The sequence below is a fragment of the Psammomys obesus genome, unplaced genomic scaffold, assembly GCF_907164565.1.
Source record: "Psammomys obesus unplaced genomic scaffold, mPsaObe1.curated_primary_1811, whole genome shotgun sequence".
Taxonomy (NCBI): Eukaryota; Metazoa; Chordata; class Mammalia; order Rodentia; family Muridae; genus Psammomys; species Psammomys obesus.
In genome coordinates, this window is record NW_026596130.1 from 577,315 (window position 1) to 601,385 (window position 24,071).

The window sequence follows — 24,071 nt, forward strand, 5'->3', positions numbered from 1 at the left end:
GGGGGGCTCCGGGCGCCGGGGGCGGGCCGGAGCGCGCGGGCCTTGGCACGCACGCGCAGACGGGCGGCGGGCCCCAGGGGCGGAGAGGAGGGGGAGCGCGACGGAGGGGGGTGTGGAGCGTATTTCCGCTCTGGCGGACAAATAATCCCGGCCGAAGGGGACGCACGAGTGTCCGGCCCTTTAACCGCGTGGGGGTGCCGGGGGGAGGCGAGGGGGGTCGGGGAGGGGGAGCCCTGCTCCTTTAACTGCCTCCCCTCTTCCTCCGCCCCGAGTCCTGGCGGACGGCGCGCTGCGCGCGGGGCCTCGGAACACTCGGCGCGAGCCGCCCCCGCCCCTCCCCCTCCCGCCCACGCGGAGCCGGCTCCCCCCGCGCGCGCGCGCGCCCCCTGCACCTCCGCGCCTGCGCGCTGCCCAGGCCCTGCCCGAGTGTGGGGGGCGCCGCCGGCCCCGGGGGGGTGGGGGACCAGGGGGGAAAAAAGTCAGCACGCGGAACCGGGCCAGGTGAGAGGCGCGTGCACCCGGGATCGCGAGTCTGTGGGGTGGGCGTGCCACGGAGCTGTGCGCGGGGGAGGGGGCGTGCGCGACCTGCCCGGGCGGCGGGAGGGCGTGGAAAATAAAGGGGGCTCGCGGCGGCGCGGCCCAGGCCAGACGCGAGGCGGGGGAGGGAAGCCTGCCCCGGGGGCCACCCCGGAGCCGCAGTCCCCGGGCTTTCTGTCCCCACCCGCCTCCCCCTTTCTCCATTCTCCCACGGCCGCGCGGGGCCGGGGGGTGTGGACGCCGCTGCCCCGCCCCCGGGAACCACGCCTCCCTGCTCGCAGGGACCGCGCCTCCCTGGAATTGGGGAAACTGAGGGAGGGAGGCGCGAGCGGACCCGGGAGGTGGGGATGGGGGGCCTGGAGCCTCGGCTGACGCCAGCCAGAGACCTTTGTCTCTGACCGCTCTCCTTCCCACCCAGGGCAGTCCCCTCCCGCCACAATGGCCTCTGGGGTGGAAGTCCTGCGCTTCCAGCTGCCTGGCCACGAGGCCGCTACGCTGCGGAACATGAACCAGCTCCGCGCCGAGGAGCGGTTCTGCGACGTGACCATCGTGGCCGACAGCCTCAAGTTCCGGGGCCACAAGGTCATCCTGGCCGCCTGCTCGCCGTTCCTCCGCGACCAGTTCCTGCTGAACCCCAGCTCCGAGCTGCAGGTTTCGCTGATGCACAGCGCGCGCATCGTGGCCGACCTGCTCCTCTCCTGCTACACGGGCGCCCTGGAGTTCGCAGTCAGGGACATCGTCAACTACCTGACGGCCGCCTCCTACCTGCAGATGGAGCACGTGGTGGAGAAATGCCGGAACGCCCTCAGCCAGTTCATCGAGCCCAAGATCGGCCTCAAAGAGGACGGGGTCGGCGACGCCAGCCTCGTGAGCAGTGCGGCCAAGTCCCTCCTCCCTCCAGCCAGGACCCCAAAGCCTGCACCGAAACCCCCACCGCCACCGCCTCTACCCCCTCCGCTCCTGCGGCCCGTGAAGCTGGAGTTTCCGCTGGACGAGGACCTGGAGCTGAAGGCGGAGGACGAGGACGAGGATGAGGACGAGGACGTTTCTGACATCTGCATCGTCAAGGTCGAGTCGGCCCTGGAAGTGGCCCACCGCCTCAAGCCCCCCGGAGGCCTAGCGGGGGGCCTGGGTATTGGGGCGTCTGTGGGCAGCCACCTGGGCGAGCTGGCCCAGAGTAGCGTGGCCCCCAACGCCGTGGCCCCTCCGCAGGGGGTGGTCAAGGCCTGCTACAGCCTGTCCGAGGACGCAGAGGGCGAAGGCCTGCTCTTGATCCCGGGAGGCCGGGCCAGTGTGGGGGCCACCTCGGGCCTGGTGGAAGCAGCAGCGGTGGCCATGGCTGCCCGGGGGGCGGGGGGCAGCCTGGGGGCGGGGGGCAGCCGGGGCCCCCTGCCCGGGGGCTTCTCGGGCGGAAACCCCTTGAAGAACATCAAGTGCACCAAATGCCCGGAGGTGTTCCAGGGCGTGGAGAAGCTGGTGTTCCACATGCGCGCCCAGCACTTCATCTTCATGTGCCCGCGCTGCGGCAAGCAGTTCAACCACAGCAGCAACCTCAACCGCCACATGAACGTCCACCGCGGCGTCAAGTCGCACTCGTGTGGCATCTGCGGCAAGTGCTTCACCCAGAAGTCCACGCTGCACGACCACCTCAACCTGCACTCGGGAGCGCGGCCCTACCGGTGCTCCTACTGCGACGTGCGCTTCGCCCACAAGCCGGCCATCCGGCGGCACCTCAAGGAGCAGCACGGCAAAACCACGGCCGAGAACGTGCTGGAGGCCGGCGTGGCGGAGATCAACGTCCTCATTCGCTGAGGGCCCGGGAGGCCGGGGCCTTCCCGGACCCCCGGGGGATTGGGGGGCGGGGTTCTGGGTCAGGCCTACGTTTCGAGGGAGGAAGATTGGAGAGAAGACCTTGCCTCAAAGAGCAAAAGGAGAGGATGGAGCCGGAGACAGGGTTGACAAGGCCGAGGGAGCGCGGGGTCCCAAGGAGAGATTTCTTTTTTTCGGAGGCGCACGAACGATGTGGGGGGAGAGAAAAAAGCCAAGGCTTGAAGTTCGGAGAACATCCCTTTCCTGGCTAAGGCTGCCTCTGGGGAAAGGTCCTAGTGTTCCTTGAGGTGGGGTGGGGTGGGGGTTGTGGGGTGGTTGGCAGGAGAGTTGGCTTGCTCCTGCTTAGAGTAGCTCACAGGGAAGAGAAGGGGAGGCGTTCCTGCATGCTGGGGAGGGGGCCCGTGGGCGCTCGGCTCACCGAAAACGACAAAATATATGTGCCAGGTAAGAGGACAGGGCGGGCAGCCCGGGTAGGGAATGAGACACGGGATACAGTAGCAAGAACAGCGGATAGTGGAGGGTGGGGGCAGGGCACGTAGGAAAAAGGACGCGAGGAGGGCCGGGGGGAGGGAGAGGAGTAGGGACATACAGTATTTTTTAAGAAAACGTATTTTTTAGGATTTGTTTCTGGAGTTCGGGGTTTTAGTTTTTCTCTGTTTTCCACAAAATAAAAAAACAAACCAAACCTTCTTTTCCTTTATATTCTGGCAACTGCGTGTGTCTGACCACCCACCACAGACAGGGTTTCCCAGAGCTACTACTGCGGCCCGTGTCTAAGGAACATGCCTGTGGGCCCATCAGGAACACGCCCTCCTCCGCCCGGGCAGACACCTTATCTCGCGAGCGGCTGGCAGCCCTGGTCATGGCATAAGCTTTGCGGGGCTTGGTGGCAGCGCAAGGCACAGGCTGCGGGTTGCCCGCGTGCCCGCCGAGATGGCCGGGCTGGCATCTCTCTCTGAGTGTTCTGTGGCGAGCGGTTCGCGCTTTAAGAAAAGCCGAAGAGTCGGCTCAGCCCACAGTCGAATGCCCCGAAGACTACAATTCCCAGAAAGCTCCGAAACGTTCTCGTCCACAGAGAACTACAGTTCCCATAAGCCCCTGAATTGGCCTCGAGCCCAGTCGCGTAGCTACCTGCCTGTCCGGTATTGTGTGTGAGAGCGCACAGGTTATCTTCCCCCGTTGCCCAGGGCCCGAAGCGGGGTGTGTGCCCCCACCCTCGCGCTGTCAGCTGGCCCGTGACCCCCAAGGACGGGCGCCAGGGCAGAAGCACTAGTTACTGCCAGCAGCCCCCGCCGAGCAGCCGAGGACACCCGGCCCCAGGCCTTCGGAAGGACGCCGAGGCGGACGTCAAGGCGCCTTCCGAAGGTCTCCGGGCCCCGGAGGGCCGAGGCGGCTCTCGGGCCTTCCGTCCGGAGGCTCGAGGCGGAGAGACTCGGCAGCTGCAGGCAGAGGCTGCACGTGCTGCCCACGCCGGGCGGGGACAGGGAGGCCACGGCCCGGGCGAGCCTCGCCCTCGGCTCCGCGCCGCGCCCCGCCGGGCCCCCGGGCCCGCTCCCCGACAGCCCCCGGGTCCGCACCTCCGGGGCCACTCCGGGGGGCAAAAAATGGCCCAAAGGCCCGCAGCGGCTCCTTTAAGGCGTCTCGTCGCCCTCCCTCCCTGTCCACGTGACCCGGGGCGGCCGCGCGCCGGCTCGGCCCCCCGCGCAAGCGGCGATGGCGGCGGCGGCGGGAGCTGCGGCGGCGGCGGCCGCCGAGGTGCGGAAGGGGAGGGGGAGAGGCGGGTGCATGCCCGCGCGCGCGCCCGGGGGGGAGCGCGCACTCGCGCAATGCTCCGGGGGTGCAACGGGGCCGGGGGCCCCGAGCCGAACTCGCAGCAAACCAGGGGGCCGGCGCCGGGGGCGGAGGGGGGGGGCGGGGGGGGGGAGGTGGGGGGAGTGGGCGCCGAGCCGCGCGTGCCGCCGCCCGCCGCCCCTGCGTGGGCGGTGGGCACGGCGACCCCGGGAGCACGCGCCAGGGGCTCGAGGGGCCGTCCGCCGGGCTGGGGCGCGGCGGGCGTTGCAGGGGTTGGTGGCCGGGGTCCCCGCGGCCTGGGGGACAAAGGGGGAGCGGCGCGTGCGGCCGGGAGGAGGGGGCGGGGCCGGGGCGCGGAGGCCCCGCCCCCTCCCCCTCCTCTGCTCCGGGCCCCAGAGATGCGGGGTCTGCCGAGAGGGAGGGGGCTGATGCGGGCCCGGGGGCGGGGGCGTGCGGCCCCCACGGGCGGCCGCGGCCGCGGTCGTGGGGGCGCCCACCGAGGACGGGGTAGGCCCCGAAGCCTGCTCTCGCTGCCCAGGGCCCAGGCGTCCTGGGCCCCTCCGATGCCTGCCGGGCTCACGGGCCCCGCGGTCCCTTGTCTCCCCTCCCAGGGGGAGTCCCCCGCCGAGATGGGGGCGCTGCTGCTGGAGAAGGAGCCCCGGGGAGCCCCCGAGAGAGGTGAGTGCGGCCCGGGCAGGCCCAGCCGGACCGCCACGCGCCCCACCCCCAACACGGGATCCCGGGAGCCCTCGGCCCTGAACTTTTTCTTTCCCCCTCCCCCCGACAGTTCATGGCTCTTTGGGGGACACCTCTCATAGTGAGGAGACCCTCCCCAAGTCCAACCCCGACTCCCTGGAGCCTGCCGGCCCCTCCTCTCCGGCCTCTGTCACTGTCACCGTCGGCGAAGAGGGGGCTGACACCCCCGTGGGGACCACGCCGCTCATTGGGGATGAGCCCGAGAACCTGGAGGGAGACGGGGGGCGAATCCTGCTGGGTGAGAGGCCGCGGGGTGAGGGAGGGGGGCTCGCAGGAGGGCCTTCCGCCCGCCCGCTCGCCCTGCAGCGCCTGCCTGCCCGCCTCTCTTCTAGGCCATGCCACAAAGTCGATCCCCTCTTCCCCCAGCAAGGGGGGTGCCTGCCCCAGCCGGGCCAAAATGTCAATGACGGGGGCAGGAAAGTCGCCCCCCTCCGTCCAGAGTTTGGCCATGAGGCTGTTGAGCATGCCCGGGGCCCAGGGAGCTGCAACTGCCGGGCCTGAGCCCCCACCGGCACCGACTACCGGCCAGGAGGGGCCGCCCAAAGTACACCGAGCCCGGAAAACCATGTCCAAGCCCGCCGCGGGGCAGGTGAGGCTGAGCGAGTTGGGTGGAGAGAACCGGGAATCTCTGGGTGGGCTCGTTCTCGTTTTGTTTTTGTTGTTGGTTGGGGTTTTTTGTGTTTTTTTTTTTTCCTTCCTTCTTCCGCCTTGGGCCTCTTGTATTCAGATTTTTTTTTTTTTTTCGAATTTACCAATAGGCTACCAAGTGTCAGCTGTTGGGCCGGCCTTCTTCTGTGACCGGAGTAATTGCCGGCTTCCTGCAGTTTGTGTTCTTGGGGGAGGGGTGGTCAGCGGCGCAGACTGACAGATGCAGAGTTAATTATGTAGTTATTGTCCTAATTACTCTTACCGAAATGACCGTGCAGGATCAGCGTCTGAGCAAGGCCTTAGGGAGGTTGTTTTTTGTTTTTTTTTTGTTTGTTTGTTTTTTGTTTTTCTTTCCTTCCCTACTTTGAAACCATTCTCGTGCCTGCTGAAGTTTTTACTGGGAACGGTCCCCAGGGGAGGCCACGTAAATTGCAGGAATCCAAATTGTGGCAAGGTTTTAAGAGCTGCCCCAGTGTCTGTGTTCTGGGCGTGGCCTGGGTTTGGTTCTGTTGGTGTCTGTTTTGGGGCTGGGTTACTGTGTTCCGTGGGGGCTGTGCGTAGCTCTAACAGGGTCTCGTGTAAACCCTGACTGGCCTTTAACACAGAGATCCGCCTCACTCTTCCACCCCCAGGGTCGTAAGCAGGTCTGTGCCACCCCGGCTGACTGAGCCATCCCACCCAGCTTCTTGATTGAACTTTTCCTTCCTTCAATTTCTTAGTTCCTTTTTCCTGCTTTATTTACATGCCCCGGGGTCTACCTTCATGTATGCCTCCTGCCCTCCTAGGCTGGAAGAGGGCAGTGGGTCCCCTGGGGCTTGAGTGTGAAGGCGTTGTGAGCCACGTGTGTGTGTCTGTGTGTGTGTGTGTGTGTGTGTGTCTTCCTCAAGAGCAGCAGTGCTCTGAGCCCCTCTCCAGCCCCTGTCTTCTGTCCCTGGAAGAGTGACCCCCCGCATCAGGATGTGATCACTTTCCTCAGGTACAGAAGTACACGTGTGCTCATACCTCATAAAATGAGAGCAGTAAAGAGGGACAGGCTCAGGCCCAGGGGATCTCATTTGCATATGACTTACACGAGGCTTCCTTGTAGCTCAGACACCCTCCGGACGATTAGTTAATGTGAGCTCTGTAGCTTGCCAGGCAGTTCGGTCCTTACGCAATTCTGAAATTTTTGACGTAAGGCCGGGCAGCGGTGGTACACACCCTTAATCCCAGCACTTGGGACGCAGAGGCGGGATCTCTCAGTTTGAGGCCAGCCTGGTCTCCAGAGCATTCTGGGACAGCCAGGGCTACACAGAGAGATCTTGTCTCGGAAAAAGATAAAAGAATAAGTGTGTATGTGTGTAGGGCATCTCGGCTGAAGAGATCTTCTTTGAGCCTCTTCCACCTTTTCATGGGGTCCAGGAAACTTAAGTTTCAGAGTTTGCGCGGCACCCCTGCCCCCTGAGGTGCTGGCCCTGTTTTCTTCTTAATCATTTTTTTTTGTTTGTTTGTTTGTTTTCGAGACAGTTTTTAAATGTTCTTGCTCTGTGACTGGAGAAATGGCTACTGGCCGAGAGTACTTAAACTGCTCTTTCAGAGGACTCGGTTCACATCCCAGCGCCCCAAGGCAGGCTGGCTCACAGCCTGCCGGGACTCCGCCTTCTGGCCCACAGACACTCACAAAGATGTGTGAACGAGCAATATGTAAACATTGGCTCCACATCCAGGAAGAGACCTGTGGGTCCGTTCATTTTTCCTTCTGTAGCCATCTAATGATGGCTTTTTTTTTTTTTTTTTTTTTTTTTAATTAATTTTAACCCCAGCATTTGGGAGGCAGAAGCAGGAAGATCTCTGTGAGGTTTGGGGCAGCCTGATCCACACCAGGAGGTCCGGGCCTGCCAGGGCCAGCCTGTGCCATGTAACACCCTGTCTCAAAAAAAAACAAAAAAAAAAAAAAAAAAAGAAAAAGAAAAAAAAACCCCTAGCAATAAAAACTAGGAAACTGTGGGAGTCATTTCTCTCCTGTTACCGTGGGGATCTCAAGGATTGAATCCAGTTCTCCAGGCTTGGCTGCAGACCATTGCTGAGCAATCTCGGTGGCTTCAGATGGCTTTCGTGTGGTATGGCCAGCCACCCCATGCCCGGCTTGGCGCCAGGCTGATGGAGCAGAAATGGTCATCTCCTTTTGGTAACTCCTCAAGCCTCCGCATTGCACATGTCCAGATTTCGTTTGTGTCTGAGACGGGCCCCACTCGATCTGTAGCCCAGGCTGGCCCGGGACTCTGAGAGTGCTGGGATGAAAGGTGTGTGCCGTCACACCTGGCCCCAGGTTTCCTGTGGGGCGAGTGGCAGCCTGACAGAGTTGTCCTCCACGCTGCAGCCGCCGGCCCCCGAGAAGCGGCGCCCAGAAGTGCAGCATTTCCGAATGAGCGACGACATGCAGCCTCTGGGGAAGGGGACGGCAGGTCAGTCACCCGGTCCTCTGCACCAGGCCTCTGCGCGCACACTCCCGGTGGCTGGCGTGGCCCGACCCAGGGGCTGCAATTCCTCACCTTCCTGTCATTCCAGATGTGGCCAAAAGGAGGAAGCTGACCGCTGGTGGCCTGGTGAGCTTCGAGGAAGGGCTGGGGCTGGGGCTGGGGGGTTTGGAGGGCCAGCGGCCTCAGACTCTGTGATGTGTTTCTAGTCGGACGACTTGGGCTCTGCCCGCGGCTCGGGGGATGTGACCCTGGAGAAGGGGGAGCCCAGGTCCCTGGAGGAGTGGGAGACGGTGGTGGGTGACAACCTGAGCCTGTACTATGACTCCGTGGACGAGCACGTGGACTCTGACAGCAAGGTACTCGGGGTGGCCTGCGCTCCAGCCCCTCCGCCGACCCTCCTCTCCCCTGAATGTGGCTCATTCACTGCCCAGGGCTGAGCTCCCGGCTTTCCTCCGTGAAGTCTGCGGGACAAACTCAGATCCTTACACGCACCCACTGAACTGTCTGCCCATTCCTTCTGTTGGCTTTACGTTTAGTTTATTTAACACTTTCCTCCTAACACAGAAGGGAAAGGTGGGTCCCAGCTCCAGTGGGCTGTAGTGAGAATTTTGGGTTCTTTTTTATTATTATTACTAATTACAGTTTATTCACTTTGTATCCCCCCTGTAGCTCCCTCCCTCCCCCTTCTCCACCCGTGCCCCTCCACTAATAGCCCACTGATAGGGGAGGTCCTCCTCTCCTTCCTTCTAATCCTAGTCTATCAGGTCTCATCAGGAGTGGCTGCATTGTCTTCCTCTGTGGCCTGGTAAGGCTGCTCTCCCCTCAGGAGGAGGTGATGAAAGAGCAGGCCAGTCAGTTCATGGTTTGTTGGGTTTTTTGAGATAAGGTCCCCCACATAGCCTTTGCTGCCTTGGAATTTTCTTATTTTTGTTTTTTTGTTTGTTTGCTTGTTTTGTTTTTTGAAACAGAGTTTCTCTCTATAGCCCTGTCTGTTTTGGAACTCACAGAGATCCACCTGCCTCTGCCTCCGGAGTGCTGGAATTAAAGGCTAAAGGCGTCCTTTTTTGGGGGGTGGGGAGTGAGGTTTGAGACAAAGTTTCAATGGTGTTTCCTAGGCTGGCCTTGAACTTCTGTTTCTCCTGCCTCTGTCCCCACCCCACCCTCAGAACAGTAGCACTCAGGAAAATGATTTCTCACCAGTTACTTACTAAAAGCAAGTCAAGGTCTGGAGAGATGGCTCAGAGGTTAAGAGCACTGGCTGCTCTTCCAGAGGTCCTGAGTTCAATTCCCAGCAACCACGTGGTGGCACAACCATCTAGAGTGAGATCTGGTGCCCTCTGCTGGTGTGCAGGCAGAACACTGTATACATAATAAATAAATAAATCTTTTTAGAAAAATACAAAAAAACCAAGTCAGTTTTACAGGATTGCGCACACTGGGGCATTGGCTCAGCAGGCCCGGCATCCCCTCCACCTTACTTGCTTGCGACCTGAGTAAGCTGTTCATAGTTTCAGAAGTGAGATTCCCTTCAGGTCTCCTGTGCTGTTTGTCTCAGGATACACCTCATGTACCCCGGCTGTCCTTGCTGTATAGCCAGGGATGACCCTGGCCTTGCCAGTTGTTGTCATGCACATGAGTTTTCCATGCATGTCTGTTGCGCCATGTGCACGCCTGGCTTCCCTTAGAAGTCAGAAGAGAACGTGGATGTTCTGGGACCAGACTTACAGGCAGTTAGGAGCCACCCTGGGTGCTTGGAATTGAACCCAGGTCCTTTGCAAGAACAACCGTGTTCTCAACTGCTGGGCCAGCTCCTGAGCCCCTGAGCCCCTGAGCCCCTGCTCCTCCTGCTCCTCCTGCTCCTCCTGCCTTCGTCTCCCACGTGCTTGGACTACAAGTGCCTCCTTCCCGTTTCCTTCCTCAGACACTATGTAGGATGTTTGCTCTTTTTTCCTGTGAACTGTTGACGCAGTTGAGAGAGGCAGAGGTGTTGGATCTCTGTGAGATTGAGGCCAGGACTGCCTGGTGGGACCCTGTCTCCAGGCAAACAAAAAGAAAACCTTGACACTGTGTTGTGGTTTCCGGGGACGGCAGCCTGACCCTTCGTTACAGAGCTCCTCATTGGCTTCAATGGTTTTGCTGTCGTGGGTAGTCTGTCTGTGTGTCTGGGAAAGCCAGCCCTTTTCACTGCTGCATTGCATTCTTGCCTCTTGTCTTTTTTCCCCTCTGCCCATATTCATCACCTCAGCGAGCTTTCCCCAGTGGGGCTGGTAATGACACGGGGCCTTAGGGTTCAATGGAGATAGCTGCAGTTTGCTTGTTTTCCCAGCCCCATTTTCCTCTTTCAGTCTGAAGTTGAAGCTCTAGCGGAACAGTTGAGTGAAGAGGAGGAGGAGGAAGAGGAGGAGGAAGAAGAGGAAGAGGAGGAAGAAGAGGAGGAGGAGGAAGATGAGGAAGATGAGGAATCGGGCAATCAGTCAGACAGGGTGAGAGCAGAGCCTGGTCTCCCTGGAGGAGTGCAGAGCTGCTGGCAGCCGGCGGCAGAGCTCTGGAGTCTTCCTCTCCCGCAGAGTGGCTCTAGTGGGCGGCGCAAGGCCAAGAAGAAATGGCGCAAGGACAGCCCATGGGTGAAGCCGTCTAGGAAACGGCGGAAACGAGAGCCTCCGAGGGCCAAGGAGCCGAGAGGTGAGAGGGCTCCTCTGCTCTTGGGTCCCCTCCTGTGGCCCCCGAGAGTGGCCCACACTCGGAAGCTTGCGCATGGCCCTTTGTGCGGGCTCGTGGCGCGCACGGTTGTGCGCACGTGCTCATGAGCGCCCACTCTCACTCTCTCTGTCTCTGTGTCAGGAGTGAATGGCGTGAGCTCCTCAGGGCCCAGTGAGTACATGGAGGTCCCTCTGGGGTCCCTGGAGCTGCCCAGCGAGGGGACCCTCTCCCCCAACCACGCTGGTAATTGCCAACTTCCGGGGCAGGGAACCACTGAGGGGTGCCCATGGGGGTGGAGGGAATCATGCCAGAGCTGGGGTATCCATGCCAGGCCTTGGGGTTCTAGAACGTGAGGGGCGGCCAGCTGGGATGGGAGGACCCTTGCAGGGGCTGAGGAGCAAGGCCTCCAATGTGTCCCGTGCCTTCCTGCCTAAGGGGTATCCAACGACACGTCCTCCCTGGAGACAGAGCGGGGGTGGGAGGAGCTGCCTCTCTGCAGCTGCCGCATGGAGGCGCCCAAAATCGACCGCATCAGTGAGCGAGCAGGGCACAGGTGCATGGCCACCGAAAGCGTGGATGGAGAGGTGTGTCTGCGGTGCCGGCTGGGGAGGCGTGGGAGTGCTGGGCTGCACCCGCCTCACCCTCGCGCCCGCCCTCCTCTCCCCAGCTGGTGGGCTGCAATGCCGCCATCCTCAAGCGAGAGACCATGCGGCCTTCCAGCCGCGTGGCGCTGATGGTGCTCTGTGAGGCCCATCGAGCCCGCATGGTCAAGCACCATTGCTGCCCGGGCTGCGGCTACTTCTGCACGGCGGTGAGTGGCCGTTGGGGTCGGTGGGCGGCCCGACCTGAGGAGAGCCCGGAGGCTGACTGCCCTCTCTCCCTTACACAGGGCACCTTCCTGGAATGCCACCCCGACTTCCGCGTGGCCCACCGCTTCCACAAGGCCTGCGTGTCCCAGCTCAACGGGATGGTCTTCTGTCCCCACTGTGGGGAGGATGCTTCGGAGGCCCAGGAGGTGACCCTTCCCCGGGGCGACGGGGGCCCGCCCCCGGCTGCCACTGCAGCTCCTGCCCCGCCAGCCCTGGCCCAGGACGCCCCAGGGCGAGCGGACACCTCCCAGCCCAGGTATCTTCCTCTCCCTGTCCCCCGGCCGCCCGTCTACCCTCCCCCGCCCCCAGACCTCAGACCATTCTCCCACAGCGCCCGGATGCGAGGGCATGGCGAGCCCCGGCGCCCTCCGAGCGACCCCTTGGCCGACACCATCGACAGCTCAGGGCCTTCGCTGACCCTGCCTAACGGCGGCTGCCTCTCAGCCGTGGGTCTGCCCCCCGGGCCGGGCCGGGAAGCCCTGGAAAAGGCCTTGGTCATCCAGGAGTCGGAGAGGTGAGTCGGTGCTGTTTGGGGGTATCAGCCGGGACAGGGCCAGGGAAGCAGGTGTCACCGTTGGTGCTCAAGTCTGAGCAGCCGGCCTTCGCCCCCTCCCTCCCCCGGCAGGCGCAAGAAGCTGCGCTTCCACCCCCGGCAGCTCTACCTGTCGGTGAAGCAGGGCGAGCTGCAGAAGGTGATCCTCATGCTGCGTGAGTGTCGTGTGACCCTGGGGGTGGCCGAGGTGGGAGCCCAGCACCGGAAGGTCCCCCGGCAGGGTGGGCCCTGCCGCCTCCTGCCCCGCCCCTGGTGTACTCACCTCCTGTGTCTTCTTCCTGCAGTGGACAGCCTAGACCCCAACTTCCAGAGCGACCAGCAGAGCAAGCGCACGCCCCTGCACGCGGCTGCGCAGAAAGGGTCCGTGGAGATCTGCCATGTGCTCCTGCAGGTCTGGCACCTCGACCCCTCCCCTCCCCTCCCCAACCTCCCCAACGTCCTCTTCCTGGTGCCAGCCCTCACGCCCCTCCTCACAGGCCGGAGCCAACATCAATGCCGTGGATAAGCAGCAGCGCACGCCCCTGATGGAGGCCGTGGTGAACAACCACCTCGAGGTGGCTCGGTACATGGTGCAGCTAGGCGGCTGCGTCTACAGCAAGGTGCAGCAGCGGGTGGGAGGCGGGGCGGGCGCCATGGAGGGATGGCCCCTTGCGGGGGAGGGATGGCTGCAGGCGCCCGCTGGAGGATTCTCTGGCTCTGTCTCCCTCAGGAAGAGGACGGCTCCACCTGTCTCCATCATGCAGCCAAAATTGGGAACTTGGAAATGGTCAGCCTGCTGCTGAGCACGGGGCAGGTGGACGTGAACGCCCAGGTCAGGGCCCGCTGCCCTCCCCCAGGGCTCCTTCCTCGCCTGGCCCTCCACCCCCGTGGATGGGGGGCCCGTCTGGGTGACACTCCATTCTCTGGCCATCGAGGCTGGGCCTCATCCCTCCCCCCTCCCCCCTCCCCCCTCAGGACAGCGGGGGCTGGACGCCTATCATCTGGGCAGCCGAGCACAAGCACATTGACGTCATCCGCATGCTGCTGACCCGAGGCGCCGATGTCACCCTCACTGACAACGTGAGAGACACCCCCTGTGGCCGTACAGGGTGGAGGCCTGCCCAGGAGCTCGCCTGCAACCCGCTCTCCACCCTCCCTCCGCAGGAAGAGAACATCTGCCTGCACTGGGCCTCCTTCACGGGCAGTGCCGCCATTGCCGAGGTCCTCCTGAACGCCCAGTGTGACCTCCACGCCGTCAACTACCACGGGGACACGCCCCTGCACATCGCCGCCCGGGAGAGCTACCACGACTGCGTGCTGTAAGCCCCGGCCTCCCCAGCCCCTGGCGCCCTCACCCCGCTGCCCGGTCTCTGATCTGACGCTCCTCAGGTTGTTCCTGTCTCGGGGAGCCAACCCTGAGCTTCGCAACAAAGAAGGGGACACGGCGTGGGACCTGACCCCAGAGCGCTCCGACGTGTGGTTCGCGCTGCAGCTGAATCGCAAGCTTAGGCTCGGGGTGGGCAACCGCGCTGTCCGCACGGAGAAGATCATCTGTCGGTGAGTGGCCCGTGCCCCTGCCACTGCCTCCCTGCACACACGCACATGCACACACACACACCCACACACCCCCACACACCCCATTCCAGGACCCAGGCACAGGGCGACCCAAGAGTTGCCCCTAGGGGAGATGGAAATACAGGCCTCTGCCAGTGAGACCCTCAGCGGGTAAGGGGCCGAGTGCGGTTCTTATCCTCTGAGGTACAAGTACAGCAGGACTTGCGCACACGCACTTAAAGAAGGGCCTGATGGCCCACACTTTAATCCCAGTCCACAGGGCCAGAGACCCTGGATCTTCGTGAACTTGACCTCAGGTTGGTTTGTATCTGTCTAGTGAGTTCCAGGCCCGCCAGGTCCACATTGTGAGACGACCTTAAAAAAAAAAAAAGAAAATTGGTATAGGAGCTGGGTGTCACCTTTGGCGCCCGTTCTGAAAGCTGAGGCAGGAGACGTACGTCTCACACCTGCCAGAGAGGCTTTACAGCAGACTTAAAACAGAAAAACAAAACGACCGAGACACTTGCAAGGCCGAGTTGCTGCTGAAGGCACGTGCCTCCAGACAGATAGTTCAAGCCCAGAGCCCAGCTGAGGCATCGACCCCTCCCGAGGCCTGGGTCACAGATGCACCTCACACACTCACTCGAGCGCCCCCCCCCACACACACACACCATAAGACTTAAAGCTTTGAAGCCGGGTGTGGTGGTGCACACCTTTAACCCCTGCCCTGGGGAGGTGGAGGCAGCCTGATGTCTGAGTTCCAGAACTGCACTGTGAGACTGTCTCCAAAAGCAGGTGGAAGGGCACCAGGAGTGTTGGCCTTTTGCTGTTGATGCTTGGTGGTTGTTTGAGACAGGGTTTCTCTGTGTAGCCCTGGCTCTCCTGGACCGGGCTGGCCTCAAACTCAGATTCCCCTTGCCTCTGCCCCCTGAGGGCTGGGATTAAAGGCGTGCACCACAGAGCCTAGAGAGCGCTGCTGACCTTTAATGTCGGCACTCAGGAGGCAGATTCTGGGATCTCTGTGAGTTCTAGGACAGCCAGAGCTACATAGTAAAGCTCTCAAAACAAAACAGACAGAGATAGGCTGAAGCGGTGGCTCAGGGGTTGGGAGCAGTGAGTAGCTGCTCTTGCAGGATCCAGGTTCAATTCCCAGCACCACACGATGGCTCACACGATGGTCCCTGTCTGTGACTGCAGTTCCAAGGACTCACGCCTTCTGACCTCTGGTCACCAAGCATGCGCGTGGTGTACTCACAGGCAAGAAATGAAAACACACCTTCCAAAGAGACTCACTGCGATGAGGAGCTGCTCCGCTGTGACACAGCTGTGTCCTGTGCAGGCTCATCGTGCTGGAGCCTGGCTGCGGTCACAGCGTCTGAGGGTGCTGAGACAGGAAGGCCTGAGGCCAGCCTGGGCTTTGTAGCAAGACTCTTGTTTCCAAGTAAAATTTAAAAGGCCAGAGTCTAGCATGGTGACGTAGTGACAATTCTGGAAAGTTGGTTTCTATAAAAAACGCAAGAAGGCTTTCCTTTTAAATCCCAGGTGTGGGGATGGGGGCTGCTTCGGACCGTCCGCAGCAGCTGACCTCTCGTACAGCGTACAGTGGTGTGGTTTTGCCAGCTGCAGACAGTTTTTGCGATTTTGTGCCGTTTGGAATTGTGGGAAGTTTTCAGGGAGTACGTAAATGCTACAGCGCTGCTGCTCGAGGTGGTTTTTCGTTAGCTTCATCCTTTTCCACTGGCAGATGTAAATTCTCTTGCTGTGGGCCCTTTAGAAGTACACAGAACTAAAGTAAATATGGGGGTGTATTGGTGGTTGCTTGTTCAGGGGGATCGGTTGTGATTCGTTAGCAGATGAGCTCAAAGGAGAAGCAAAGAAATTAGATTCAAGGATCTCCATCAGTCTCCGTCAGGGTGGGGGGACAAACAGTGGGAAAAAGAAGAACCCACAAAGTAGCAAGACCAGCTTTAGTGGCCTAAGCCGCAGCCCTGGCACCTGGGAGTCACGGGCAGGGCCATCAGGGGTTGTAGTCATTCTCCGCTGCGTTGCAGTTTGAGGCGGCCTGGGCTGGCCCGGGAAGGAAGACTCTTTAGTTTGGGGCCGGAAACAGTCTGGCGGGGAAGCATCTATTGGCCTCACCTGCGCAGTGCTGTTGGGCTCAGTCCGTAGCCTCCTCGGGAACAAAGAGCCCAGGCAGTCCTGGGGACATAATTATCCTAGTGAGTGCTCGCCTTGCCGTCTTTTGTTTCTTTGTTCTTTCGTGGTTGTTTTCTTTAAGAAAGTCTCACTATGTAGTCCTGGCCTTGAACTCGAAGAGGCCCGCCTGCCTCTTGCTGGGTTAAAGGTGTCACCACCGCAGCCAGCACCTCTTCTGATGGCACCCTTGGGCCTTACGGAGCATGTACACTTGCACTGAGCCGTGTGCCCCTCTGCAGGGACGTGGCCCGTGGCTACGAGAATGTGCCCATCCCTTGCGTCAACGGCGTGGATGGGGAGCCGTGCCCCGAGGACTACAAGTACATCTCCGAGAACTGCGAGACCTCCACCATGAACATCGACCGCAACATCACCCACCTGCAGGTGCCCACACACGAGTAGATAGAAGGCTTACGTCCCATGGGGTCCGTGTGGCCGAGGCCCGAGCGCCGGGGGTGGGGAGGACCCCACTCACCGCCTGTGCCCCCACAGCACTGCACCTGTGTGGACGACTGCTCCAGCTCCAACTGCCTGTGCGGCCAGCTCAGCATCCGCTGCTGGTATGACAAGGTGCGTGTCCCTCGCCCGGCCAGGTCTGCCCGGCCACGCGCAGAGGAGCCAGGGAAGACACAGGGTGTGGCAGGAAGCTCTAGGATCCTGCCAGGAATGCAGTGGGCTCTGCCCAGGTACATGCAGATGGACTCTGAGACCTGCCTACTTCCTGGTCTCTGACCTCAGCCTGCAGGCTCGGCACCCTTCCTCCTGTGCCCTGGGCTGGGGTCAGAGCGGAGTTTCCTGTGGAGGCCTCTTGGCCCCACAGAGAAACCACTGTCCCCTCCCTCCGCACCCCAGGACGGGCGGCTGCTCCAGGAATTTAACAAGATCGAGCCCCCCCTGATCTTTGAGTGTAACCAGGCATGCTCCTGCTGGAGAAGCTGCAAGAACCGCGTGGTGCAGAGCGGCATCAAGTGAGGCGCCCGCCCCGGCACCCCGCCTCACCTCGGCCTCCCCTCCCCGGGCCCTCCCCAGGCCCCTCACTCAGCAAGACCCCCTCTCTACCTCTAGGGTGCGACTGCAGCTCTACCGCACGGCCAAGATGGGCTGGGGGGTCCGGGCCCTGCAGAGCATCCCCCAGGGCACGTTCATCTGCGAGTAAGTTCCTCCGCTGAACCTACGCACCACTCGCATGAACCCAGCTCCTCGTCACGCTGCACGCCTCCACCCCCCTTCCCGGCTGTAGCATGCAGGGCCAGGCGGACCCGGGCCTGAGCTGTGCTCATTGGGTGTCCCTGGCCTCGTTATGTCACGTCTTCCAGTCCTAATTCCCTGGCCTGAACTGTGGAGAACGGCTCCCTCCTGTCCACCTCCTCCTCGGGCCATTAGACCCACCAAAGCCCCCTGTGGCCGTTAGAGCAGAGAAGCCTCGTCACCCGCCCCGAGGACATCCCAGTTTCTTTTGTTCCATGTTCTCTGCGTTAGACGAGCAGCTCACGGCCCTCACCGGCACCTGTCCTGCCCCGGGCCTCGGTCTTCATTCTCCCGCCCTCACCCCACACCTGTCCTTAATCTCAAGTTCCCTCTGCTGTGCACAAGGCCATCCTCATGGCTGACTCAGCTGTCATGGCCACCGCCTGTGGGGTAGCGCCTGATGTCCTACACCTCACTGTGTCCAAGCCCGGCGACTTTCCATCCAGCTGGCCACCACAATCTGCTAATCCACGGACCAGCCGGCTCCTGTCTCACTCCCCCTCAGCATTTCCCATCATGCCTTTGCCTCTCAGCCCCCCCACCCTGGGGCAGAGCCCCACACCTGCCTCCCCTCCTCCTGATGCCACTGTACAGAGGGACCCCTAGCTGCTGGACTATGTCCTGCATCCCTTCCCTGGCCTGAGTGACCGGTGGCTTGCTGTGTGGGGCAGCTGAGAATACGGGGCTTGAAGTGGGGCGGAGTCGGGCCCGCTCACACTGAGAGCCAAAGTTTCCGTGCGACAGGTATGTGGGAGAGCTGATCTCTGATGCTGAGGCTGACGTGAGGGAGGATGACTCCTACCTCTTCGATCTAGACAACAAGGTAGGCAGGCAGCATCAGGTCCCCTGCTTCCAGAGGCTGCACTCTGGAGCCACTGGGGCATCAGGGACGGGAGGAGCAGCCAGGCAGCTGAGGGGAGGTGGGTGTTAAGAAACTGCCCTCCCCAGGATGGAGAGGTTTACTGCATCGACGCCCGTTACTATGGCAACATCAGCCGATTCATCAACCACCTGTGTGACCCCAACATCATCCCCGTCCGGGTTTTCATGCTACACCAAGACCTGCGCTTCCCACGCATCGCCTTCTTCAGTTCCAGGGACATCCGGACTGGGGAGGAGCTGGGGTGAGGCGCCCTAGCTGTCCCGGGGCAGGGGGTTGAGGGCTCCTGGTACCCAGAGACCAGTGGAAACTGACCAGCCTTCCATGTGCACAAGTGTCCCTCGTTGGGCTTGTCCCCACAGTGCAGGGCAGGTGTGGTAGCACTCACAGTTAATGCTCAGGAGGCTGAGCCAGGGGGATCGCAGTCTGCTGCAGAGTGCGGCTCTGCCTCAAAAACGAAAAGGAAAAAGAACAGCCTGTTCCGGCCGCAGGCCTCATGCCAGCACCTGAGAGGGGCTGAGGCAGAAGTAGCTACCTAGGCCAACCTGGGCAGTTTAGTAAGACCCTGGTCTCATTTTCTGAGGAGCCGGATGTGGCGGCTCATGGTTTTAATCCCAGCACCCAGGAGGCAGGAGCAGGGGGCTCTTCGAGTTCAAGGACAGCCCAGTCTGGAGACTCGATCTTAGAAAAAAGAGGGGGTGGAAGATAGGTTCATTGAGCTCAGTGGTTGAGTACAGTGTGCAAGGCCCTGGGTTTCGCCCCACCACACACACACACACACACACACACACACACACACAGCCTCAGGAGGTTCTGGTTCATGGGTCCGGAGGCTGCGCTTGTGACCGTTCTGGGGTAGCGTGAGTCAACCGCCCCTACAAGGACTTGGAGTCGTCGGGAGGTGTAGTTGAGTGGGAGGGGGTCTTCCTGGAGAGAGGGCTCCGAGGTGTGGTTGGGTGGGAGGGGATCTTCCTGGAGAGAGGGCTCTGTCCGAGGTGGCTTCTGAGCGCCTGGCTCCTGTGCCCGTAATCCTCTGCCAGGTTTGACTATGGTGACCGGTTCTGGGACATCAAAAGCAAGTACTTCACCTGCCAGTGTGGCTCCGAGAAGTGCAAGCACTCGGCGGAGGCCATCGCGCTGGAGCAGAGCCGCCTGGCTCGGCTGGACCCCCACCCTGAGCTGCTGCCGGAGCTCAGCTCCCTGGCCCCCATCAACAGCTGAGGACCTAGCCACGCCGGGCGCTTCACACATTCCTGTCAGAGACCCCAGTCGGCCGGCCCGGAGGGTCCGCAGCCTCTCCTCTCCAGCGCTGCTTCCTCCCGGGGATGTGGTCTGAGGGCTGGCCGAGGCTTGCTGATTAAAGTTGGGGATCTGCCACCTGATTTTCTGTGTTCTCAATAAACGTTGGGTTTGGTAATAAAGTGTCTGGTGATTGTTTCAGGAGGAGGGCTGAGGGGACGGGTGGGGTGGAAAGCAGGTTGTGGGCTGCCACCTGGCGGGAGAGGACTGCTCTGAGGGACCATTGGCCACAGGGATTTAGGTAAAGGCAAGCCGCAGCCCTGAGGTTTGGGCGTGCCACAGCCGAGGTACCTGGAAAAATTACACCGTGTTTTCTTATCGAAGTATTCCAGTTTCTTCCTGCTGCGCACCGCTGCATACGCCGCCAGCGGCCGCCGAAGCCGGGTGCCAGGCCCAGGATCCCGAAGGCTGGCCTGAGATCCGGAGAAGGAACTGCTCGGGGACCGCGGCCGGGGGTGGGGCTGTGACGTGGGAGGGCGGGGCGGGCGGCAGGTGAGCGGCCAGGTCTCCCTGGCTCCAATCACTCCGGAGACTGAGCCATGGGGGGAAAGCAGGATGACAACGAGGCGTACGGTAAGGCCGGGGTGAGAGGCCTGCGCTCCGGGGAGGTGGCTGGGCTCTGCAGACCGCGGGGCTGAGGCTGGCCCCCGGCGGAGGGACCGGAGTCCCGGGTCAGCGGCGAGGCTCCGGGAAAACAGGACAGAACCCGGTCCCCGGCCACGGGAGGGTGGTTCGGGACACCGCAAAGGTCTGGCATACTAAAGCGGGATCTGGGTGTGCAGAAGTTGGAGCTGGCCTCCGTGTGTGGCGCCAGGGCTGCTCAGGCCTGGGCTACCGGTCCCCCAGGGCAGAGCCCGGGCCAACAAAGCCTGCGTGGTTAGGAGGCAGGTTGGGGTCCTGAAGCTTCCTGACTCGGGGTCAGCAGTGTCCCGTGCCGCGGGGCCTCCCAGGCTTGAAGCCGGGGGCGCCTGTGAGTTGGGAGCGCTCGCTTAGACTCTGGGTCTCTGAGGAGCGAAGGTGCTGGGGGTCTGTGAAGACTTGGGGAGCTCCCAAGTCCTTGTGAGGAGCAGGGGGCGGGAACTTCTGCGCTCAGCCTGCTAGGATTCCATGAGGTGGGAAAGAGGGGACCCTGAGCCGCTGGGGTGTGCCTGCTGGTGGCCCTGAGAGAAGTGGGGTCTCAGGGCTGACAGAGAGTGGGGTGACACCTGCCCTAAGGTTTCTGTTGGGAAGAAGTAGGGAGCCTCTTTGGGGTGCTCTAAGGAACAGGGGCCGGGCCCTGTGGAGGCTGAGGCCTGAGGAGAGAGGGAGCAGGGGCCTGTTTCCAGAACTGCTAAAGTAAAAAGCCTGGAAGTCTTTCCCGAAAGTCCAGAGAAGGTGAGGACAGCAGACCGAACGGGAGGGCTGAGGGTTGGGCCTCCTCTAGGTGGGGCTGCTGTCCCCTAGGAGACCTCGGAAAAGCCAGAACGCCACAGAAAACTTCCTGGAGCAGCTTTGGGTCAATCATTGACCCTGAGTCCATGAGCCTGGGTGGGACAGAGTCCAGAATACCCAAGAAAGAAGATACCTGCCCCAGGCTAGCCCAGCCCTCAGCCCTCCGTCAGTGTCCAGCAGGACCCTGGCAGCCGGGCCCCACCCCCTCCCCTGTGTACTCAGGGAGGACCAGGAACAGGACATGGCCACAACCCCAGCAGCCTGCTCAGGTGTCAAGCTGGCTAGCTACCCAGAGCCGTGGAGGGTCGGCAGAGCCCTTGCTTCCTCCCCATGCCCTGAGGGCTTCCACACCTTCCACTTTCCTTTCTTTGTCATGTCCTTGGGCCAGAGGGCTGAGACAGGACCTTGGCTGCCGGGATGACTATGGTGCCCTGAGGGGCTCCCAAACTGGATGGTCCAGAGAGGACCTGGACCGGACTGTAGGACAGAGACAGGATGGGAGCCTGAGAGCCACTGAGAGGGAGCCCCGGAGGCTGGCCGAGGAGGGGGCCACCTTCTACTCAGACGGCCTTGAGTGTGACTCAGAAACCTTTGAGAGACACCTCCAGAAGCCTGTTATTAAAACTAATCCAGAGGCTGATGCAGGAGGGTGGCAAGTTCAAGGCCAGCTTGGGGGACTGAGCAAGATCCAGTCGGAAATACAAAGTAAAAGTAAAAACAAATGGTGTGGTCTGGCCTTGGTGGTGCACGACTTTAATCCCAGCCCTCGGGAGGCAGAGGCAGGCGGTGTCTGTGAGTTTGAGGCCGGCCTGGTCACAGCTGGGTGGCACATACACACACACACAGGAAGCCACAGGTTCAATATCCAACACTGGCCAAGCTGAATGGCCCACCGTCCACCTGCTGCTGGGTGGACGCCAGAGCAGGCAACCACCGGGCTGTTCGCTCGCCAGCTCCCCAGTGTCCTCCCGCGAGCCGGCTAGACGGGATGGCACTAAGGGATGGCTGAGAGGGACAGGATCTGGAGAGACCTTCAGTACCTCCTTCTCCACCCCCACCCTCAGGGAAAGCAGCCAAATATGACCCGTCCTTTCGAGGCCCCATCAAAAACAGGTGCGTGGTGGGTAATGTCCCCCGGGGGATGCGGGCAGGATTTGGCTTGTCTGTGCTTCAGGAGCCTGGTCCACCGTGGCACCGGTGCTCTCTGAAGGGGCCTGAGGGGCCTCAGAGTGCTGGGGTCATTCTGTTCTTCACTTGGGTGCCAGCTACTCAGGTATGTTACACTTGAGGAAAACTCACCAGGGTAAGCATTTGCAAGCACTGTGTGTGTGTGTGTGTGTGTGTGTGTGTGTGCGCGCTATATTTCATCAGAAGAATCCCCAGCCTAAGAAAAGTTTGTTTTGTTTTGTTAAATAGATAAAGAATGTCAATCTTGCTAGGCAGTGATGGCACGCCTTTAATCCCAGCACTTGGGAGGCAGAGGCCAGCAGATCCCTGAATTCAAGGCCTGCTTGGTCTACAAAGCGAATCCCTGGACAACCAGGGCTACACAGAGAAACCATGTCTGGAAAAACATAAAAAGAATGCCAATCTAGCCGGGTGCGGTGGTGCATGCCTTTAGTCCCAGCATTCAGAGTCAGGGGGATTTCTATGAGTTCGAGGTCAGCCTTGTCTACAAGTGAGTCCAGGACAGCCAAGGCTACATAGAGAAACTCTTTCTTGAGACACAAACAACAACAAAACTAGATTGGCAATCTTTCTGGCATTCTCCAATCCTCCAGCCCATGAACTCCCAGACCATGCCCCACAGTTGCACCCCAAACTCCTCACACCATCCTTATGCACACCCAGCTCAGACGTCTGTCTCTCCCCAGGGGCTGCACAGACATTGTCTGCTGTGTCCTCTTCCTGCTCTTCATCGTGGGTTACATTGTGGTGGGGCTTGTGGGTAAGTTTCCAGCTGCTCAGAGCTGGGGGCTGAGGGCGAGGAGCAGGAACCAGGAAGGGATCCCTCCACGGCTGCCTGCCCCCAGCCTCTGCTTCCCTGTGATTCTGTGGTGTGTCCCTGTCTCCAGCCTGGGCGTACGGAGACCCTCGGCAAGTGCTGTACCCCAGGAACTCCACCGGGGCCTACTGCGGCATGGGGGCGAACAAGTGAGTATGAGGGAGAAAGCAGAGCGTGGGGTCAGGAGATGAGCCCAAGCACCACGGGCCACACGGAGACGTCCTTGGCTGGCCTTCCCAGGACTGGGGCGGCCCGGAGCCAGTTCAAGGGCTTAGAGTAAGGACGTAAGGGTCCAAGTGTTCATCTGGGACAAGTTTGGGTGGTGTCACCTGAAGCAGCTCCCTCAGCCTCTCTGAGGTTTAACTTTCTCCACGAAGGCAGTCCCGGCTTCCAGAGGTCAAGCAGGAAACGCCCAGGAAAGCTGCTGACACTCCTTGAGCACTCACAGTGCTCCAGGAAGGCGGGGTGTTTCACACCCAAACTGCTAAGCCTCCTGAGGTGATCCCTACCATCATCCTCCTTGTTCAAGGTCATAAAGCTGCCTGTCAGCCACACACAGGCTGTTGTAGCCTGAGGACCCAGTGTGGTCCTTGGGTCTTCCTTACCTTCCCAGAGAAGCTGGGCCAGGAGCTGGATGTAACTGGTTTGGTCCACAGGATGTCTGTGTGCTAAGAGGGTGACGCCCTGCGCCTGCCCCGGCCCTGACGGGTACCATCCTCTCTCCCTACAGGGATAAACCCTACGTTCTGTACTTCAACATCCTCCGCTGTGTCGTAGCCACCAACATCATCTCCCTCGCTCAGAATGGCCTCCAGTGCCCCACCCCCCAGGTCAGAAGCCAGGGCCTTCCAGAGCCCCGCCTGGCCCCAAGGCGCTCGGGGCCAGGCCTTGAGCTTGCTCTGTGCCCGCAGGTGTGCGTCTCCTCCTGCCCACAGGACCTGTGGACCGTGGAGGGGTTCCAGCTCTCACAGACAGTCGGTGAAGTCTATAAAGACAGGGATGTCTGCCAGCCGGGGGTAGACCCTAATACGGTAAATGCCTTCACTGTTGCTGGAGAGGCTCCACGGTGGTTGGTGTGGTAGGGGCAGCTGGGCTCCAAGGAGGGATGGGCCAGTCTGAGCCTTGGTGTGGCAGAAGTTGTGGCAGGCATGGTGGTGGTGGTGATGGTGGAGGTGGTGGTGATGGCAGTCGTGGCAGGAGATAGTGATGATGGTAGAGGTGATGGTGGTGGAGGTGATGGTGATGGTGGTGGAGGTGGTGATGATGGTGGAGGTGGTGGTGATGGTGGTGGTGGTGGTGGTGATGGTAATGGAGGTGGTGGTGATGGCAGTCGTGG

General features: G+C 61.2%; 3 protein-coding genes across 8 annotated transcripts in view; all 3 read left to right on the forward strand.

Annotated features, from left to right (window-relative positions):
* The first annotated feature begins 327 nt into the window (after positions 1–327).
* On the forward strand, positions 328–3,067 carry Zbtb12 (zinc finger and BTB domain containing 12). Its single transcript, XM_055592005.1, has 2 exons — positions 328–501; positions 956–3,067. Exon 2 carries the CDS (start codon positions 976–978, stop codon positions 2,347–2,349), a length of 1,374 nt encoding a protein of 457 aa, XP_055447980.1. The 5' UTR covers positions 328–501; positions 956–975; the 3' UTR covers positions 2,350–3,067.
* Positions 3,068–4,074: 1,007 nt separating this feature from the next.
* On the forward strand, positions 4,075–19,421 carry Ehmt2 (euchromatic histone lysine methyltransferase 2). 6 transcript variants are annotated; one of them, XM_055592017.1, is made up of 28 exons: positions 4,075–4,122; positions 4,770–4,836; positions 4,946–5,152; positions 5,247–5,503; positions 7,922–8,006; positions 8,110–8,147; positions 8,228–8,377; positions 10,367–10,504; positions 10,589–10,703; positions 10,863–10,964; positions 11,157–11,305; positions 11,389–11,532; positions 11,611–11,846; positions 11,922–12,104; positions 12,186–12,298; positions 12,428–12,534; positions 12,620–12,742; positions 12,853–12,954; positions 13,098–13,202; positions 13,287–13,441; positions 13,512–13,679; positions 16,112–16,256; positions 16,365–16,442; positions 16,725–16,840; positions 16,938–17,024; positions 17,865–17,943; positions 18,069–18,244; positions 19,041–19,421. In XM_055592017.1, the coding sequence occupies exons 1-28, from the start codon at positions 4,081–4,083 to the stop codon at positions 19,219–19,221; spliced, it is 3,648 nt and encodes a 1,215-aa protein (XP_055447992.1). In that variant the 5' UTR covers positions 4,075–4,080; the 3' UTR covers positions 19,222–19,421. The 6 variants fall into 6 exon arrangements, with proteins under 6 accessions (XP_055447992.1, XP_055447993.1, XP_055447989.1 ...); XM_055592018.1 differs by having other exon boundaries at positions 12,216–12,298; XM_055592014.1 differs by having other exon boundaries at positions 12,216–12,298; positions 13,098–13,441.
* Positions 19,422–19,803: 382 nt separating this feature from the next.
* The window catches only part of Slc44a4 (solute carrier family 44 member 4), a 15,472-nt gene continuing 11,204 nt past the window's right edge, over positions 19,804–24,071 (forward strand). Inside the window, exons 1-6 of the mRNA XM_055592025.1 lie at positions 19,804–19,872; positions 21,795–21,843; positions 22,605–22,678; positions 22,806–22,884; positions 23,466–23,565; positions 23,647–23,766. Of these exons, the coding sequence (XP_055448000.1) occupies positions 19,839–19,872; positions 21,795–21,843; positions 22,605–22,678; positions 22,806–22,884; positions 23,466–23,565; positions 23,647–23,766 (456 nt within the window). The 5' untranslated portion in view covers positions 19,804–19,838. The remainder of the gene's footprint in view (positions 19,873–21,794; positions 21,844–22,604; positions 22,679–22,805; positions 22,885–23,465; positions 23,566–23,646; positions 23,767–24,071) is intronic.

Excerpts from the sequence above, each read along its gene's own strand:
- Zbtb12 (XM_055592005.1), top strand. The coding sequence starts at position 976 with ATGGCCTCTGGGGTGGAAGTCCTGCGCTTCCAGCTGCCTGGCCACGAG.
- Ehmt2 (XM_055592011.1), top strand. The coding sequence starts at position 4,557 with ATGCGGGGTCTGCCGAGAGGGAGGGGGCTGATGCGGGCCCGGGGGCGG. Across the intron at positions 10,505-10,588 it reads CGGGCAATCAGTCAGACAGG|AGTGGCTCTAGTGGGCGGCG; the intron begins GTGAGAGCAGAG and ends CCTCTCCCGCAG. Across the intron at positions 17,025-17,864 it reads CAGGGCACGTTCATCTGCGA|GTATGTGGGAGAGCTGATCT; the intron begins GTAAGTTCCTCC and ends TCCGTGCGACAG.